General features: G+C 41.9%; 2 protein-coding genes across 5 annotated transcripts in view; one reads left to right on the forward strand and one right to left on the reverse strand.

The window, feature by feature from the left end:
• rad9b (RAD9 checkpoint clamp component B) overlaps positions 1-13,430 on the forward strand; it is a 16,157-nt gene extending 2,727 nt beyond the window's left edge. For 2 of the 4 annotated variants that reach the window (XM_016661077.1, XM_016661075.1), the window contains 9 exons: positions 218-332; positions 524-623; positions 1,033-1,139; positions 2,640-2,746; positions 3,585-3,649; positions 3,815-3,937; positions 5,730-5,934; positions 7,505-7,638; positions 13,343-13,430. In XM_016661077.1, coding sequence (XP_016516563.1) covers positions 218-332; positions 524-623; positions 1,033-1,139; positions 2,640-2,746; positions 3,585-3,649; positions 3,815-3,937; positions 5,730-5,934; positions 7,505-7,638; positions 13,343-13,349 — 963 coding nt within the window. In that variant the 3' untranslated portion in view covers positions 13,350-13,430. Of the gene's footprint in view, positions 1-217; positions 333-523; positions 624-1,032; positions 1,140-2,639; positions 2,747-3,584; positions 3,650-3,814; positions 3,938-5,729; positions 5,935-7,504; positions 8,371-13,342 lie in introns of those variants that run through there. The other 2 variants (XM_016661078.1, XM_016661076.1) reach the window with 1 other exon arrangement.
• pptc7a (protein phosphatase targeting COQ7 a) lies at positions 8,835-16,837 on the reverse strand. Its single transcript, XM_007572844.2, has 6 exons — positions 16,271-16,837; positions 14,997-15,176; positions 13,389-13,587; positions 10,806-10,929; positions 10,561-10,690; positions 8,835-9,885 (listed from the first exon to the last, which is right to left on the reverse strand). The coding sequence occupies exons 1-6, from the start codon at positions 16,470-16,472 to the stop codon at positions 9,827-9,829; spliced, it is 894 nt and encodes a 297-aa protein (XP_007572906.1). The 5' UTR covers positions 16,473-16,837; the 3' UTR covers positions 8,835-9,826.
• Positions 16,838-16,852: the final 15 nt, after the last annotated feature.

Genomic DNA, 16,852 nt, shown 5'->3' on the forward strand with positions numbered 1-16,852 from the left:
AGAGACATGTTTTTTAAAGGGGCCCAATTTAATTTTTTGTCATGGGGCCCAAGATTCCTGGCGGCGCCCTTGTTCCCAGGACTTGAAATGGGGTCTTCCTGGCATTTATTTTTAAGGAATAAATGCCAGACAAGCTTATTCTGTATATGTCATAACAATTTTTGCAGTTCTATAATCAAGAAGATGAAAATTTGAACTCCTCTTGTCTGTTTTTAAGTCTGTGCTCCCACTGTTTCGCTGTCTGACCTCCATTGAACGCAGTGTGGAACGATGTCACATGTCAGTCAGCACTGCCACCGACCGAGTAATAATCCAGTTTTTCTGCAGACATGGTAGGAAACACTGCATTTGAGACAATAATCTAATTCTACACAAATAAAAGCAAACCTACCCATATTGGTTTCATAGCTATTAACAGAATTCAAAACGTGTGCTGAACCTGTTCCTTTTGCGGCACATGACGTGTTGCATGTTGTGGACACCTGGTGGCAGTGTGCTCCTTTCACCTTGTGTCTGGTTCTAGGTATCATTAAAACCCACAACATACATTTCCAGGAAAGTGAGGCTCTGCAGGCTGTGTTCGACTCACATCTCTGTCCCAATGTGCTGAAGGCTCCTGCCAGGTTAGCACTGGATAATTTATCAGTTTGTCCCTTTGGATCCATTCATCAGTCCATGGTTGCAGGCCAAGTTTATAGCTAGCTTTCTATTTCACACTTTATGCTTCTTTTTACTTTGAAATCAGCACAGAAGATGTGACATTAACACATCTGTGACTAAACTAATTCAAAACCATTAAAATTTGTTTTAATCTTCTCATTTTCATTTGGTCCTATGATTTTTTTTTTCATTAGACCCTTTTATTGGTCAGTGTAATAGAAAACATTTTTTCTATTACCACCTGTTGGTAATCTGAATATATCCTAAAATACACTTGAAACTGCTTAAAGTTTACAGTTTGGAAATTGGCAATGAGTTGATTGAACAGAAGTCGTGTGATTTTTGCATCTGTTTTGTTCTTTACTCCTGCAGGCTTCTGACGGATATGGTGGTACACTTTCCCCTGTTTCAGGAAGAAATCACTCTGTCCATCACTCCAATGAAAGTCACTCTCAGAAACTACCAGCAGGGCGGAAAAGGTGTGCTGACTTTGTCATGTCGTTTACTTTAAATTTAAAAAATGACAGAATGTGATGAAAGTTGCGACAATTTTGGCATGATGATTTAATATATATATACAGACATGGACAATTGGTCCCCCCCATAATAAATTCACCTGGCATTTTTGATTTTTTAAGTTACCCAGAGTTTCTCTGAACTTCTACTTACTAATTTAGAATTTTCTTTTTCTTTGTAGAAGACATATGTCTTGAAAAAAAATAAGCTATTTTCTCTTAGCCTAAATAAAGATCCATGTTTTTCTTGCCGCCACCCAGACTGAGCAGGACAGTAAGGGAAGTGAAACTACCTAAGTTCACCGTTAAGAGAACCAGAGCAAGGACTGGCATCTTGGGTTACCACATCTCCATGACGACCATTAGACTCTATTTACATGCCAACTGGTTGTTTTGGGAGGTTCACCACACCACGAAGAAGGCTTTTCAGTCCTACCACGACAAACATAAACATTTGGCATTCTCTTAGCATGAATCATGTGCTTTGGTCAAAAGAAGGTGTGTCTGAGTGTTTCTATAACAAACACTCCAAGCGGGTTTGATGTGAAACGAAGGATGAAGTTGTGGGTTAAATGAAGCAACAACTGACAGCAAGTGGTAACAATAGTCGTCAGGGATGATTTTTATCAGAAATGTTCAGTGTAGGATTATGCTACTGGAATGAAAGAGTAGTTTAAAGGGGCAGTACAATGTGCTTTCTACCTACATAGTGTCATTTTTATAGTACAATCAAGTAGTTAGCTTCAGCTGTTATAAAAAATGCTATATGTCATGACTTAAAAGAAATTTTACTTTGTAATTTAACGCCTTGAAATTGGGCCTCTGTCTCTTTAAGAAACTCCTGCTTTTTCTGAAAAAGAAAGAGCATCACAACATGGCATTCCTAAAGCCATGTTGTGATGCCTTTAGGAAGTCATCACAACATGGCTCCTCTATTAACTATTTAACAACGTTTTTACCAGCGTTTCCTTCAGAAGTAGCTCTTGTGATGAGCTCAGCAAATACACAGTTCCAGCAGGTGTTTGCTAATTACTGCTGGCTAGTCTGAAGGAGTTGAGTGGGGGAGGGCCGCTTTGCTCTGTGAGGCAGAAGCCTGGAAGCTTGGAAACTACAGCTTGGAGGAGGAGCTTCATTCTTGAAGGCGAAGCTAGGTCCAATCAGGCATTTTGCACAACTGAATGGTTGTCATGGGAGATTATAGGATTCCTCAAACATGCATGAAAAAAAAGCACTCCAGCTATGTCTATAATGAGGGAATAATTTTACAATATGATGTAAATCTAAAAAAAAAAAAAAGCCCCCGCAAATAAGACTCTATGAAGTTTTAAATAGTTTTTTTTATAAGTGTCCAGAGAGTCATCGAGACAAAGTTACATGGGGAAGCTGTTCCTCAGACAGAAAGTTCCTGCCTCCTTCAGTTTCTTCAATATGTAACTGAGGGAATTGGATTTATTTGTGTGACAGGTCCCATGAAGACGACGTTCACTGAGATGTCCTTACACCCAAACGAGTTTGACTACTTCCAGATGGGGCTGGACTCTGACATAACCTTCTGTCTGAAGGAGCTGAGGGTAAGTGAGCTATTTTAGTACCGTCTTTATTTTGTCACTTGAGTATGTCGTGTGTAGCTTGGATCTGTGTGTTTATGTGCTGCATAGTTACAGCATGTGTGTGTCTGGCTCATCAGGGGCTTTTCTGTGTCAGAGGTGATAGTTCTAGTGTCCTTTGCGCTAAATTGTGAATCTATTGCAAATTTTTCTCAAAAATGATCAAAAACATTTGGCTTAAGAGATATTAACTCACACCTGCAGGTGGCAGCATTTCTAAGTAGCAAAATGTCCCATTTACTGTCATGCCTAGTTTTAGCTCAAACAGAGAGGCTATAGTGACGCACCTGCTGAACCACTGAAACATGACAAAAGGAATCATTTACACAATCCAGTTCTTCAATCCAAACCAATTTAACTCAAGTTGTTGACTCAGTAATGTGAGTTAACTATAAAACACAGAATCTAGGAGATGCCTGTCATTTCCTAAACAGGAAAATCTAGAAAGACAGCTTGGTCTGTCATAGTTGTTTTTTTTTTTTTTTTTAATGAATGAGTAACTGTTCATGTTTCATTTGAGAATTTGAAGGGACGTTCTTTGTTCTGGTCCAGTTAGCGAGACCTGACCTGCATTACCCTTCACTGCTCTTGTCCCCTAATGTCTTGGAATGTTTGTTGAACCCCCCGCTGGGAGTCTCTCCTCATTTTCCAGTCTCGCCATCTTCTGGAGTCTGGAAAACTAAGCTTTGAGTCTGAGTTAGTCACAATTTCAAGAATTGATGCTTTTTCTTTGTCTGTTATTGCTACAGTCATGGCATGCACTCAGAGGAGTGTGTCTGAGTCGATTGTTCTGTTTTTTCAGGGAATGTTGTCCTTTGCGGAGTCTCGCAGCCTTCCAGTGTCGGTTTACCTCAATGCAGCAGGAAAGTGAGTCTCATCATGCTGTTTAGATTAATTTGCAACCATATCTGAAGATACGGAGGTATTACTAGGCCATTTCAAAAACCTCTTTGTCTCTGACTGCTGGGTCTGGGCGTTTCAGCAGTTTTCTCACTGTTTGATTGGCTGTGGTAAAGTTGTCCCTGTCTGCAGGCCTGTGTGCTTCTCTGTGGAGGACATGGTCCTTGAAGCCACCGTGCTGCTGGCAACTGTCACGAACTCTGACAGCAGGGACCATTCTCAACCAACCGAACCCCCGACCCCAAAAACACCCAGGTAACAGGTATAGTGTCAGTAAAACCACTGACTGAACAACCCAGCATCCATCAGATTTGTGTTTTTGACATTATTCTGACCAGATTTTGTCCTCATCACATCTGTGCCGCTTGCTGGTTTTCAAAATCTGTTTGTCCTAGAGAACATACAGTAATCGCAAAACTAACCATGCACCTTGAACTTTATCTTTTAGGGTATGAGAGCAAAAGAGGGCTGAATAAAAAAAAATGAATGAAAAAATGCATGCCACACTTTCCAGAATATTTTAAGAACTTTTTTTCTGTCGACTTCATCATTACTACAACCCCTATATTGATGTTCCAATAAAATTATGTTCAAGTTTGTGATTGCAAAGTGATAAAATGTGACTTTGAAGGGGTTTGAACACTTTTGCCAGATTCTGTAAATCAGTCTTCACTCTTTGACTTTATCTGACCTTCACTCTTGGCTTTCCACCAAGTCTCATCGCCCTCATTGGCTGTTTTTAGCCCCCTAATAGGGTGTGTCGTTACTGCAGCCGGTCTAGAGTCTGTGAGTGAGAAACTAGGCCAAGCGTAGGTTAGAAGCCTGCCAGTGAGATGCTCTGTAATCCGCTCAGCTCCTCTACGCTCACCCGCTCTGCCGGTGTCACCAGCCTGCCTCACTCTTTTCCAACTCCAGCTGGTTGTTATTACACAACATCTAATTCAGGTCTTGTACGACGGCGAATTAGGACAACAAAAAAAAAAAAAAAAAAAGAGTAAATTTCTGCCAGGAAATTTACTCTTCTTTTTTCCAGTAAATTGCACAGTGGCGCAGTTGATAGAGCTGTTGCCTTGCAGCAAGAAGGTTCTGGGTTGCATGTTCTCCCTGTGCATGTGTGGGTTTTCCCTGGGTACTCCGGTTTCCTCCCACAGTCCAAAAACATGACTGTCAGGTTAATTGGCCTCTCCAAATTGCCCCTAGGTGGGGTGTGTGTGTGCATGGTTGTGTCTCTGTGTTGCCCTGCGACAGACTGGCGACCTGTCCAGGGTGACCACGCCTCTCGCCCGGAACGTTAGCTGGAGATAGGCACCAGCAACCCTCCTGACCCCACTAAGGGACAAGGGTGTAAAGAAAATGGATGAAGAAATGAAATTTCTGCCAAAAAATTCATGAGTTTTGAGATCAACTTCAGAAATTTTTTAGAAAACAAAAAAAAGGAAATTTCTGAGTTTGAACAGTAGAAAATTTGCAATAATTTTTTTTGACTTGGAAATTTTCAGATATTAAAATATTTTTTTTTCTAGAAAATTTCTTATTAATCTCAAAATTGGTTGAGTTTTTTTTCTAGCAAATTTTTGACTTTCCAACCTATGAAATTTTCCTGTTTTTTCCTAGAAAATTTCCTAGGTTCATCTCAAAATTTCTTGAGTTTTTCTAGCAAATTTGGATAAATGTGGCTAATCAGTATTGACGTTGGATTATTCAGGAACGATATCACAGTTACAAGTCTCACAATGCGGAGGGTTGTTTTATTTCTTGCACTATTTAAACTGCTGTACTTCAGCACAGTCAGGGGTCAGTGACTGGTTTCTTGTCAGCCTTTACTCTGTCATTAACTTGTTGGACATCTTCCTTATTTTCCACATACCTTGTCACACTTTTCCAGTTTAACAAACGCCTGTCCTCAGCGGGTTCAGTGAGGATCCACATGCTCATGAGTCAGACTTTGCTGACACACGATGGCTCTCTGTAAAAGCAATTATTTTGCAGTTACGCAGCGTGGACAGACTGTTTAGTAAGAGTTAAACGTATCCTGTGGTGTTTTCAGGTGTCCAGCTCAGCCTGTGGCTGTGTCTCAGGGACCAGGCAGCAGGAGTCGCACCGTTCCTGATGAGCTGATTCCGTCCAGCCGCGGCATCCCTGTAATCAGCTGTCCCGGTGCAATGCGTCTCTCTGAGATCAGGGAGCCGACCTGCCTCAGGGTAGACAGCCAGGAATGTAGCAGCTCCTCCTCAAGCCCTGCATCCGCTAAGGTGACAAACTCTTCCTGTTTGATTAGATTTCAGTTTGTTCTGATATTTTTCCTTTTACTTGGACCATAATGGAGACGTTTGACATATGGCTGTAATTCCTCACCTCCCCTCTGTTCAATTTTTCTCTCCTACATTTACTCTGATGCTTTGCTTTATTCCTCTGTCATAGTCAGAGTTAGAGAAGTCAAACTCTTTTTTAAGGGTCACATCAAGATCAAGAAAGTCTTTAAAGGGGAGGTGTTATGTGTTTTCCAGCCACATAAGTGCCATCTTATAGCATAGTCATGTAACCATGTTACCCTCACTTGCTATAAAAATAGTGTATAAATCAAATATGACTTAAAAGAGGCGTTCCTGACTTAACACCTTGAAATTGGGCCTCTGTCTCTTTAAGAAACTCCTGCTCTTTCTAAAGCTCAGCCTGGCTAATCAGCGTTAGCCAACATGGCTAATCTATTAACATCTTAATGTTTTTACCAGTGTTTCTCTGAGAAGTAGCTCCCATAATCAGCTCAGCAGATGCTCAGTTCCACCAGGTTTTTGCTAATTCCTGCAGCTCTGAGGAGCTGCGTCTCGCTAGGTCCACCAAGGCGCTTTGAACAGCTGAGTAGTTGCCATGGAGATTAAAAGATTTCTTAAATATGCATGAAAGAATCAAAGCAACAGTCCAAGTATGTTTTTGATGAGAGAATAACTGTATCAAAAAAGACTTTTACATGAAACTGCCCCTTTAAAGGGCCGGCTGTGGCATAATGTGTTGATAAAAAAAACTATTAAAATATGAATATGTCCCTTCATTCAAAGATAACTTATTTGGAATTGAATAACATATTTTCATCTTCATGTAATTTGGCTGTATACAGATAAAACTGAAGTGATTTGATCTATTATAAGGATCTATCTAAGCTTATTTTGTTTGACATGCTCCATCACAAGTTCAGTATTAATCCACACACCCATTTTAAAAATGTTTTTTTCTTTCATAGTTATATAATCATGAGTTAAGTAAAATTAGTCACTAAACAATGGCTGATCAACGACTTTGAATGTGCAGAGCTCAACCTGAAGCTTAAGAAAAGCTGCATTTGCAGCTAATTTGTTTGGAAGATCAGAGAAGGAAGTCGGAGACGCTCCTTCATGTTTTCAAACTTTAATTACACAAAGTCAGAACTTGTAGTGTTTCTGGTCCTGAAAAGTCAAAGCTCTGAAAGATGCAAATCAGGGTAATTTAGAGACATGCAAGGCCCAAACCACTGACTTCCCTCTCTTGCTCTTATGTAAAGTTGTGGCTAGGAGCCTTTTTTTCTTTTCTACATGCCTCTCGTCTTCTGAACGTGCTCTCTGCAGCTCCTATATGCAAACTATACTGTCAATACATTTAAACATCTATGATCCAATCAAACTGCTACACTGACTGGCAAAATGTGGTAAAAGCCTGGATCTTTTTTTTTTTTTTTCTTTTGAGTGTTTTTGTAATGCAAGTGGCAGAATTAGTTTCACACGGCTTTAGAAGCATTTTGAGGACATTCCCCAACATGTTACCAGCTAACGGTTCTATTTTCCCTGTCAGGTCTGTTTCCTGCTGTTCAACGCCTTGTCCTCTCAGCAAGACGGAGATGGTGGTGCTGCCCAGCTGCCTGTCCTGGCACGTTACAGCGATGAGGAAGAAAACACTGATGACTACCACCCGAGAAGCCCTTCACTGTGAGAGATTACACAAGTCATTCTTCTGAACTTGTGATTTCATTTCTGCTCGAAACAAAGCAATGCTTTCACAGAGTCAGAACGCTGAACTGAGTATCAATCTGCCGCTTAAGATATTTAGCGTTATATTAACAGTTTCTACTAAGCTTCTTTTCCAATACCTGATGTCGTAGACATGGCAACCGCTCTTAGTTTTGTCTGTGGTAACATGTTAGCATAAAGCTGCCACACCCGCCGGTATTGGCAAACCAGCCACCTGTGGAATGTTGGAGGATGTTGGACAAAATGTTTCCTGGATTTGATGTTGACCTGTTGATCCACAGCAACAGCCAGCAGGTTTACTAAAAAAACATACCAGCAAACAAACAACTTTTGTAAACAAAATATAGTCAAAACATTATAAATAAATATTATCTTTATTTAAATATTTTACAGATTTCAAATTTTTCCCCCCAGAACTCAGATCTGCATTTAACTGTACACCGTATATACACGCTCCGGTCGACCGAGTGTGTTTGAAAGACGAGACTGAGAGGAAAAGCGTTGGTGCAGGTGCGAGTCATGAGCCAGACGACTGGGAGAACTGAACAGCTTGAGCCGACGCGGCTGAGATTTTCCAACATTTATACTTTCACAATTGTATCCACCACTGTCATCATCTTAATACACCCAATTCTGCAGCCCTTATCGTCAGCCCCGGTGTATGGGGAGGGGAAATTAAAAAAAAAAAAACTTGTTTCATTAGTGCAGATTGTAAACAAATGACAAATTCACAGGGACGGTTTTCTGAAGCAGGGATCATCACTAGTCCCGACATCCTGACCTAAACACAGTGGTAGATTTTAAGAAGACAAAACAAAAAAAGAATATCTTTAGACAGCAGAGCTGTTTCATCTCTATGGCTACTTTACAGTTTCAGGGCTCTGTGCTCAGTTGGGTGACTAATAGAGGACATGTCTGCCAGTATCAACATCTCCTGATACAAGGCACGTCATAACATCTCAACCTTACAGTGACATCTTACTAATTGTAGGTAGAAAGTCGCACAAACACACCTAGTGCAAATCTTTGTGGCGTAATGGAAACACGACGACCATCGCTATTAAAACCTACAGCAGAGGGGAGGAGGGGGAAACTGAACCACAGCTTAAGCTACCCTGAAGCAGCGAACAAAGTTACAAAAATACTTTTTTTTGGTCACCCGACCAACTTCAGCTTTTTTTTTTTTTTCTTTTAACTTTTTTTTTTAGCTGTGTGCGTTTAAGGCTGCCAGACCCATTAAGTCCAGTGGATGTGGAGTTAGTCCGGCACCTTGACATCCAACTCAACACCAGTCATCCGTCACACTCACATCCATACACACTTCACACAAAATTACTGTCAAGACTTCACCAGCAGCTGTAGATTAAAGGGAGGACATCGGTTTGACAAATAATGTGCATTGCATGTGTCCGAAGAGGCTTTCCGACTATAAATGCTCCGTCCCGCTCGGTAACGAAACATGCGCTGGACTCCAATCGCACCAGTAAGAAAAAGGCAGCTGCCGCTCGATGTGAAATCTTAAAGATGAGCCCGCCGACAGGTGTGTCATTGTCACATAAACTGAGGTTTTTTGTAGACTCTGAACACACCGTCTTGTTTAACTTTTGCTCCATGCTCCTAGAAAACACTCCACAACTTTCCATGAAGGTCTTGAAACATCTACAAACTGCAGCTTGGTTATTGAGCCCTAAAGCCGCCATTCTCTCTGTACGCCTAAGAACGTTTTATTCCCTAATGGAGACTCAAGCGGCAGCTGTTGGCTACATCCTAGCCTGGACTTTCTCCTCACCCCAGCCTCCCATCAGAAAAGAGAGGGACTTGACCTCAAACTGGATGCTTCATTTCCAACCAATGACTACTGATCCTTGGCAATGGGATTAGCAAGTGAGCAGTGGAAAACTACAAAGATGCCAACAGTCCAACTGAGACAGAAGTGTGTTTTAGGCCTCTCGTTTGCATAATTTGACCTCTCGCTGGCGGTACTTTTTATGGGAGAACAAAAAGGGCGTTTGGGGCGGCTCTTCAGCAGAGTGGATCCTGTAGATGTGGAGGAAGCATCAGATGTCAAACCTACATCCTGGCCAGCAGGAATTGAAGCAGTTCATCGCTTCCAGAGGCAGATTAGCGACGTCCCGGCTTGCAGGTTCTAGTCTGTGTATTCTGCCACGATGGACAACAGCACCGTGATGTCGTCTGGCTTTCCTCCTGCACAAATAAACAAAAAAACAGGATGGTGGTAGATAAAAATGTCTAAGCCGTCACAAAGAGCAAATGTTAATGTTGTGTGACATTTCTCTGGAAAAGACACGACTCATGTTGCACGTAGAAAATCAGCAGAGGACCAAAATCGGCCAATTTCAATTCGACTGCCCCTGACTGATGAAAGTAAACGTACAATACTAAGCAGTGTCAACAACACTCTTCAGTGTGAATGTGAAAAATTTTATTTTTAGCTTTGGCGAGATGTTTTAAGTAAATAACAGTTTTCTACAATGTAGTGATACAACTGTGGTTCATTTAGACTGGGGGGGTCCAAAGTAAAATCAAAAATTCCTGTCCCATCCCACTCCTGGTAAAATGACTCAAACTACTGTACCACTCCCATTTTTCTTCTTCATTGAGTCTGTAGGCTGTACACCAACTTTCATTTGATCTCCTCATTCCTTACAGGAAGGTGAAGTTGTTTTGAAGCGATCAGATTGGTTGATATGAGTTTTATTGCCTGACTCATGAAATATAATAACTCAACCAATACCGTCTCCAAGCAGTCTTACTGCAACATTGCAACACTGAAACTGTGTAGTCGGTTGCAATGCTGTATATACTGCAGCTTTAAACTACAAAATAGTTTAAAGCTATACCGCTTTAAAAGAAACCTACCTCTGACATTCAGTCCGTTGTCGCATGCAAACTGTGCAAAAGGTGACATGTAGTTGGGGTCATATGCCAGTACATGAGCTTGCTCTGCGATGCTGCGGGCCGTCTGCTGAATGCTCTCATAGTTTGAGTTCTGAGGAAGCAATAAACAAACAAAAAGAAAGGAAAAAAAAAAGAAAGAAAAAAGTGAGCGTTAGGTTTTTCTTCTGGATTGAGACTCAGCAGCAGCAGCCATGTTTGTCACTTACCTTCAGTTTTTTCAGCTCTTGGAGGATCATATAATCAGGCATGTTGTCGAACAGCCCATCGGTGGCGGTGAGGATTATGTCACCTAGCTGCACGTCAAAGGAGGAGCTGTCAGCAGATTCTGGGCTGCAAGCACACAGATTCAGACAAGGAATACCGTCAGTCTAGTCTTTGATACTCTTTAGTTTCATACAGAGTACTACAAACTAGTTTTAGTTTATTTACACCTGAAACATAGCTTGTCTTCTATTCTGGAAAAAAAAAATTCAGTTGCGTCATTTGTAATTACACAGATTCACCTCGGTAATGAAAACATAATCTCACTTTAAAAGTAAAATGTATCCAAGGATCTTAAAAAGAACAGCGTGGTCTAGTACAACATCAAGTGCTTTGATTGCCAGAGTGGCAGAGAGACTACCAGTCTCATGTTCGCTTCTTGGCAGATGCTCCCACTCTGCTGCAAACCCGCCACACAGTTATGAATATGATATGAATATGAATATGAATATGAAGGTGTCTGGACTGCATCAGGACACAGTGAGACATAGCTCCCAGGAACAACCTGCCCTGTGCTGCATTATCTATGAAGTGGGGGTGACAAAAAGGCTCAGAAGGGGATGGTGGGATATTCAGTGTTGGCAGCAATAGATGGATATGAAAAAGAAAAAAACCCTGATTATTCTCATTTTACCAATACTCTCTAAGGCTAAGTCAGTTTTCATGAAGCCAGAAAGAACAAACCACGTTAACCCGATCCTCATGTTCAACTGTATGCAGATAAAATCATCATGAAGCAGAAACAATAACAGTGTGCACAGCTTCCTAATAGAAGGAAAAATGGTTGATATAAACGTCACGGTTTAATATGCAAAGTCTGACTTTAATTCGGCGGATCTTCGTGTTCACGTATTTCAGCTTTGACCTGCTGCTGTTACTCAACTAGATGTTTGATCTACTGTTGAAGAAACATCTGCTGGTTAAATCTTCAGTAAGAAGACTGAAATTCCCAGATCATAGGACAATCCCCTCATTTCCTTCCCTCAAGTGATTTTGGTAAAAAAATTAAAAATAAAGATATTGGCAATAAATGACTTGGATCATTATTTTAGGGAGGCGATGATATATATAGAATATTCACTGAACTCCGATCCAGAACCACACAGCATTCTGGGGGATGTAGGCAGAGGAAAGACTTGAGCCACTGAACCGCTCAGTACCAGACAAGCAAGGTGAGTGACATCAACTTACTCACTCTCTGGTTACCTAGCAACAACTTGTTAAGTAACACGCACAGCAGCAGTTTAACAGCATCAAAACTGCTTACAAATAATAATAATAAAAAAATAAGTAAAAACGGCTTGGAGTGAAAACTGGAAAGGTCACGCCACTAGTCTGAGAAAATTTCAAATATTTAAAACAAACTAATCAACAATTATCAATGAACTGAAAGGAAACGCTTATATCAGTTTTTCAGCCGTATCATCCAGCCCCAGCAGAACAAAAAGACGGGTAGAAACTAAATCCAGCTCCATTAGAGTCACTGAAAGCCACGCAGCCCATCTTTATCTGTGCTTCACGTTTTGCCAGTTTTCTAAGAATCACCTTTAAAGAGTCTTAAAAATAATCTGGTGGATCAAGGATGAGCAAATGAAACGGGAACTGAATCCGCTGGCAGCAGGACCGACTCTGGACTCTTCGTTTTGCCCGTCATCAGCCCACACAGACTTTGACCTGGGTAAGAGGGAAAGCTTGGCAAACATCCTGATCTCCACTGACGTCTGCAGCGCTGCTGCTTGGCACGCCACAGCAACGAGACCCGGCAGCACGTGGCCTCTGACCCGCCGCTACAGCGCTACATGTGGGTCACGCAGGCTAGACTGAAAAGCTTTGCTGAGCGGTTCCGTTCAGATAATCTCTTTTGTCGCGTTTGCAACGCATACCACCTATTAGTTAGCAGGGTGTCGAAGGCTGCGCTGCAGCAGCAAAGTCCCAACAAGTCTTGAAAAAATGCCAACGCCTTATAGCTCTCTCGCTTTTTACGAATCCATGTTAAAATGCAGCATAAAAACAACATGGTGCTGCAACCAGTAAGGAAAGGAAAAACTAGGTGTTAAAAACTAAAGGAAAACAACATTATGCAAAAAAAGATTGCCCACGCAATATTCACTGAGCAGAGTGATTTTCTCATTAGCAAAACTTCTAAGCTGAAGTTTCGGTCCTCCAAGTAAAAAAACCAAAATCCAGAGTAACAAATGCAAACCTATGATTCCTCATCAACCCCCAAAGTCCAGATCAGAGACACAGATGAAGTCTCAATTGTCAGTGCCAGTACTACTATTATCATTAATGCAGAGAAAATCTGTGCCGACTGTGTTTAACCGTTTTTATGTAAGGGAAACTATGGTTAAATTATGATCGACAAAAAAACATCACGATGCAGTATCCAATGATCTTTTATCCAGTTTGTTTTTACAAAACAAAACAAAAAGTTTAGAGTTCTTTATCAGCCAGTCTCACTGTAGGTCATCTTTTTGTGTAGCACATAATGGACATGGGTGAGGTGCAGCTTGTGCTGGGCGGCTCACCTGTCGCTGAGCACGGCTCCCTCCGCCCCGGGAGGAGCAATGGACAGCTGGAAGGGTGTGTTAAAGTAGTGCTGCTGTTCGTCTGAGCGGTGGACCACCTCCCCGCCCCGGACCACCAGGAAACCCGAGTCTCCCAGGTTGGCTGTGTGCAGCTGGTGACTCTGCCTGTCCAACACCACGATGCAGGCGGTGCTGCTACCTACAGACAGTCACACACAAAGTCACTTCTATAGAATTTACAAACAAAAATGTTGACCAGCATTGCGACCACTCCTAAGAAGAGATGAAAATAAACTCTATTGGCTGTAGGTCAGTTCTGTCCAACCTGTGGCCCTTGAAATGATTTTGATCGGCCCTCTGACCACAAATCAAGAATGGTAAAATAGGGCAATATAGAAAATGCTGAAATTGAAATTAAATTGTCTGTTTTTCCATTTAGTAAGGCAACACAGTCTGAAGTATTTTTTGTGCGTTTTGGAACTTTAAGGATTTATAGATTTCATAAGAAATAGTGTTCATTATTGAGTAGGTGAAAGTAAAAAAAGAAAAGTCACAATAAATTTACTTTTGCATTGCAAATTGAATGAATTTTGTGTCCCGCAAGTAGTTTAAATTTGCCAGTTTTGGTCTCAGAGGCAAAAAGTTTGACCATCACCACAGAATCATACGGAGCCGTCTTGAGGCATTGAAGATCAAAAGTTATCAAAAGCTTTTTTCCCTCATCAAAGGTGAATACAATTTTTTCCAGTACAATTGAACTTATACAAGAACTTATTCAATGTATGCCTTTAGGAGACAAATTAACTCACTCTGAAATTCACAATTTTTTTTTTTCATATTTATATATATACACACACGCACATTTTGGTAAACTCCCCTCTGTGGGAGAGATGAAAAGGAGGAAACCAGAGTTGTTGGAGCAGGCTGACAACGTGAGGCCACTCCCTGCTGGTGATTCATCCGGAACACCAAAATATTCTCTCTGGGATCAACCTTCAAACTCCGCTCTGACTCAGTCCTCTGCCTCTCACTTTTTTCTGCAGCTAAACAATTACACACGCCGCCTGCCTCAATGGCATTCCTCCGGCTGTGCAAAGGACAGTACAATCCAATCTTTTGTTTTCCCCGGCTCTGCTGCCGGGTTCTCGTTGGAAAACTACCGACGTTTGCCGAGACAAAGATCTGTTCCCTTGTCACGCTGCTTCACTGATGTTAGATCGCGTGCGCTGGGGTTTGTTTTGAGGCAACACCATGGAGAAGGAAAGGGATACTGGCTGGGACATTCCTAGGACTTCTTAATGGGATCTGGCTGTTGTGAGTCATAATGCAAAAATCTCAGCCCAGCCAGCAATAAACCAAACAGATGAAAACCGCCTAGGCCCGTATAATGTAGCTCAGATCTAAACCACATGGAAATGTGCTCTTTCACTGTAAGGCGGCGCATGTCTGCACACAGCGGTGGTTACAGTCTGAACCCCCGTCAACTGATGCCAGTGGTGTCCTGTTTCTACACGGTGGGGTTTGTCCTTATTCTGTAGAATAATAAAAACGCCAATACAAGACAACATATTGTCCACGATACCAAAATAAATGTTTTTTCCTGCTCACCCAGTAGAGGCACTTTGTTCTGTAGTAGCTCGTAGTAGCTGGTCGTAAGGACTCCCACCGGGTTGCTGGGGACAAATCGTCCTTCCTTCACCAGCCTCTCGCACGTCTTCATCAGTGTACTGGAAAACTGCGACGGGTCCACACCATAGTCTCTCCAGCCACCAACTCCATCTGCTACACCTAAAAAAAGGCAAACAGGTGAGACAGTTATGTAATCCAAACAAGCACTGAAATGCAAGAAAATAAAAATACATGTTTGGATAGAGTCAGATTTGTGAGGCAGTTAACATTTAGAACATTTTAAAATTATTTCTGCTCAGGCTCAGTGAAAGTCCACAGCTGTGGCTAGATTATAGAGTTCACTGAAAATATAGCAAGTTTTTCATTGCGTGTCTATCAGCTTTGCACATCTAAAGACATTCTGATCCAATCTCCACCCACGTTCATATCAAGAACTCGCAGCATAATTCTGCCACCACCATGTTTCATCATGTGTGGTCATTGCGATGTATAGTTTTGCGACACACATTATAAAATCGAAACCATCAATTTTACTTCTACTTCACTTGGTATGTTGTGCGATCACACAAAAAATGCAAATCAAAACATCTCAGCTTGTGGTAGTAATGTGAAAAAAGTTCAACAGGCATGAATACTTTTGAGCAGAGATGCAATTAAATTCTTCAAATTTTAATTTATTTATTAGGACTGATGTGTGTATTGGGTTTTATAGTTTTGCCTTGTAAGAGCTTTTATGGTGGGAATCCAAGATTTGCCCAGAAAGGAAGGTTTCTGGGCTCAAGACACCAGAATCTGTTCTGCTGACCATACATGGACAGTCCCACTGCATCTTCCCACCCAGAGTCAGATAATAGAGAGGAGCCTGCAACTTAAAAAAAAAAAAAATGAAGCAAGCCGGTCCAAAAACAATGCGATTTTGTGTTGAAGGTGTTCCAATTTGCAAGTTAAATCTGGCAACCTGATCAACTCTGCGGGTGTCAGCACATACAATCAGCTTAGGTGGTGGGAGTCCCACAAGACTTAAATGACAGGTTGTCCACACAGATCAAGGTTTCTGTGTCCCAGTGCTGATTCCACAAACAGCCGGTTTGGATTTCCATGCTGTTCAGGTTTCACACAAATTAACCCAGTCTTTATCAAAAAGAAAAGTGACCCTACACGTTTCAACCTGTAGTTACATGCTGTTAAGTGAAGAATGATGCTGCGTGCGTAGCAATATAATTTCTAGAACAAACAAAAGAGCAGACACTTACCCAAAACATCGGCGGACCTGTGCCGGGCGATGAAGCACGCGTCGTCCCCATAACACATCCCTTTCTTCAGGATGCCTCTGCGGAAGTCTTTGCCGAAGCCGCAGCTCGCCGTCACCAGGCTGTAGTCGCGGCTGTCTGTCTGAGAAAGCCCGCCGATGACAGCTCTGGCAACAAGTCTACCGTAAGACAGCACGGACAACATCACCTACGCACCAGCTCCGAACGAAACAAACCGGCCAAGCTAGCAGCTGAGCTAGCTTAGCGTCGATGTAAGCACGCAATGTTTGACAGGCGAACCAGGCTGAAGAACTGCTGCTGCTGCCGCCGCCGAAAACAACCACCGCGCATAAAGACGAATTCCCGCCGACAGTAGATGTAGTCTCCCGAAGCTGTTTTTTTTTTTTTTTTTTTGTGGTGCTGTAAGCAGAAAGAAATTCAAAGAAATTGGTTTCTTCATCTGTTGAAGTCCTGCGAGGGTTGGTTGTGAGCGGCCATGCTGCCACTTTGCCTCCGAGACACTGCGTAAGAGAGAGACTGTGGAGCAGCTGCTGTGTGGCCTCAGACCGCACGGTCTTGTGACTG

Source organism: Poecilia formosa, unplaced genomic scaffold (genome assembly GCF_000485575.1).
Source record: "Poecilia formosa unplaced genomic scaffold, Poecilia_formosa-5.1.2 Scaffold309, whole genome shotgun sequence".
In the NCBI taxonomy this organism is placed as follows: domain Eukaryota; kingdom Metazoa; phylum Chordata; class Actinopteri; order Cyprinodontiformes; family Poeciliidae; genus Poecilia; species Poecilia formosa.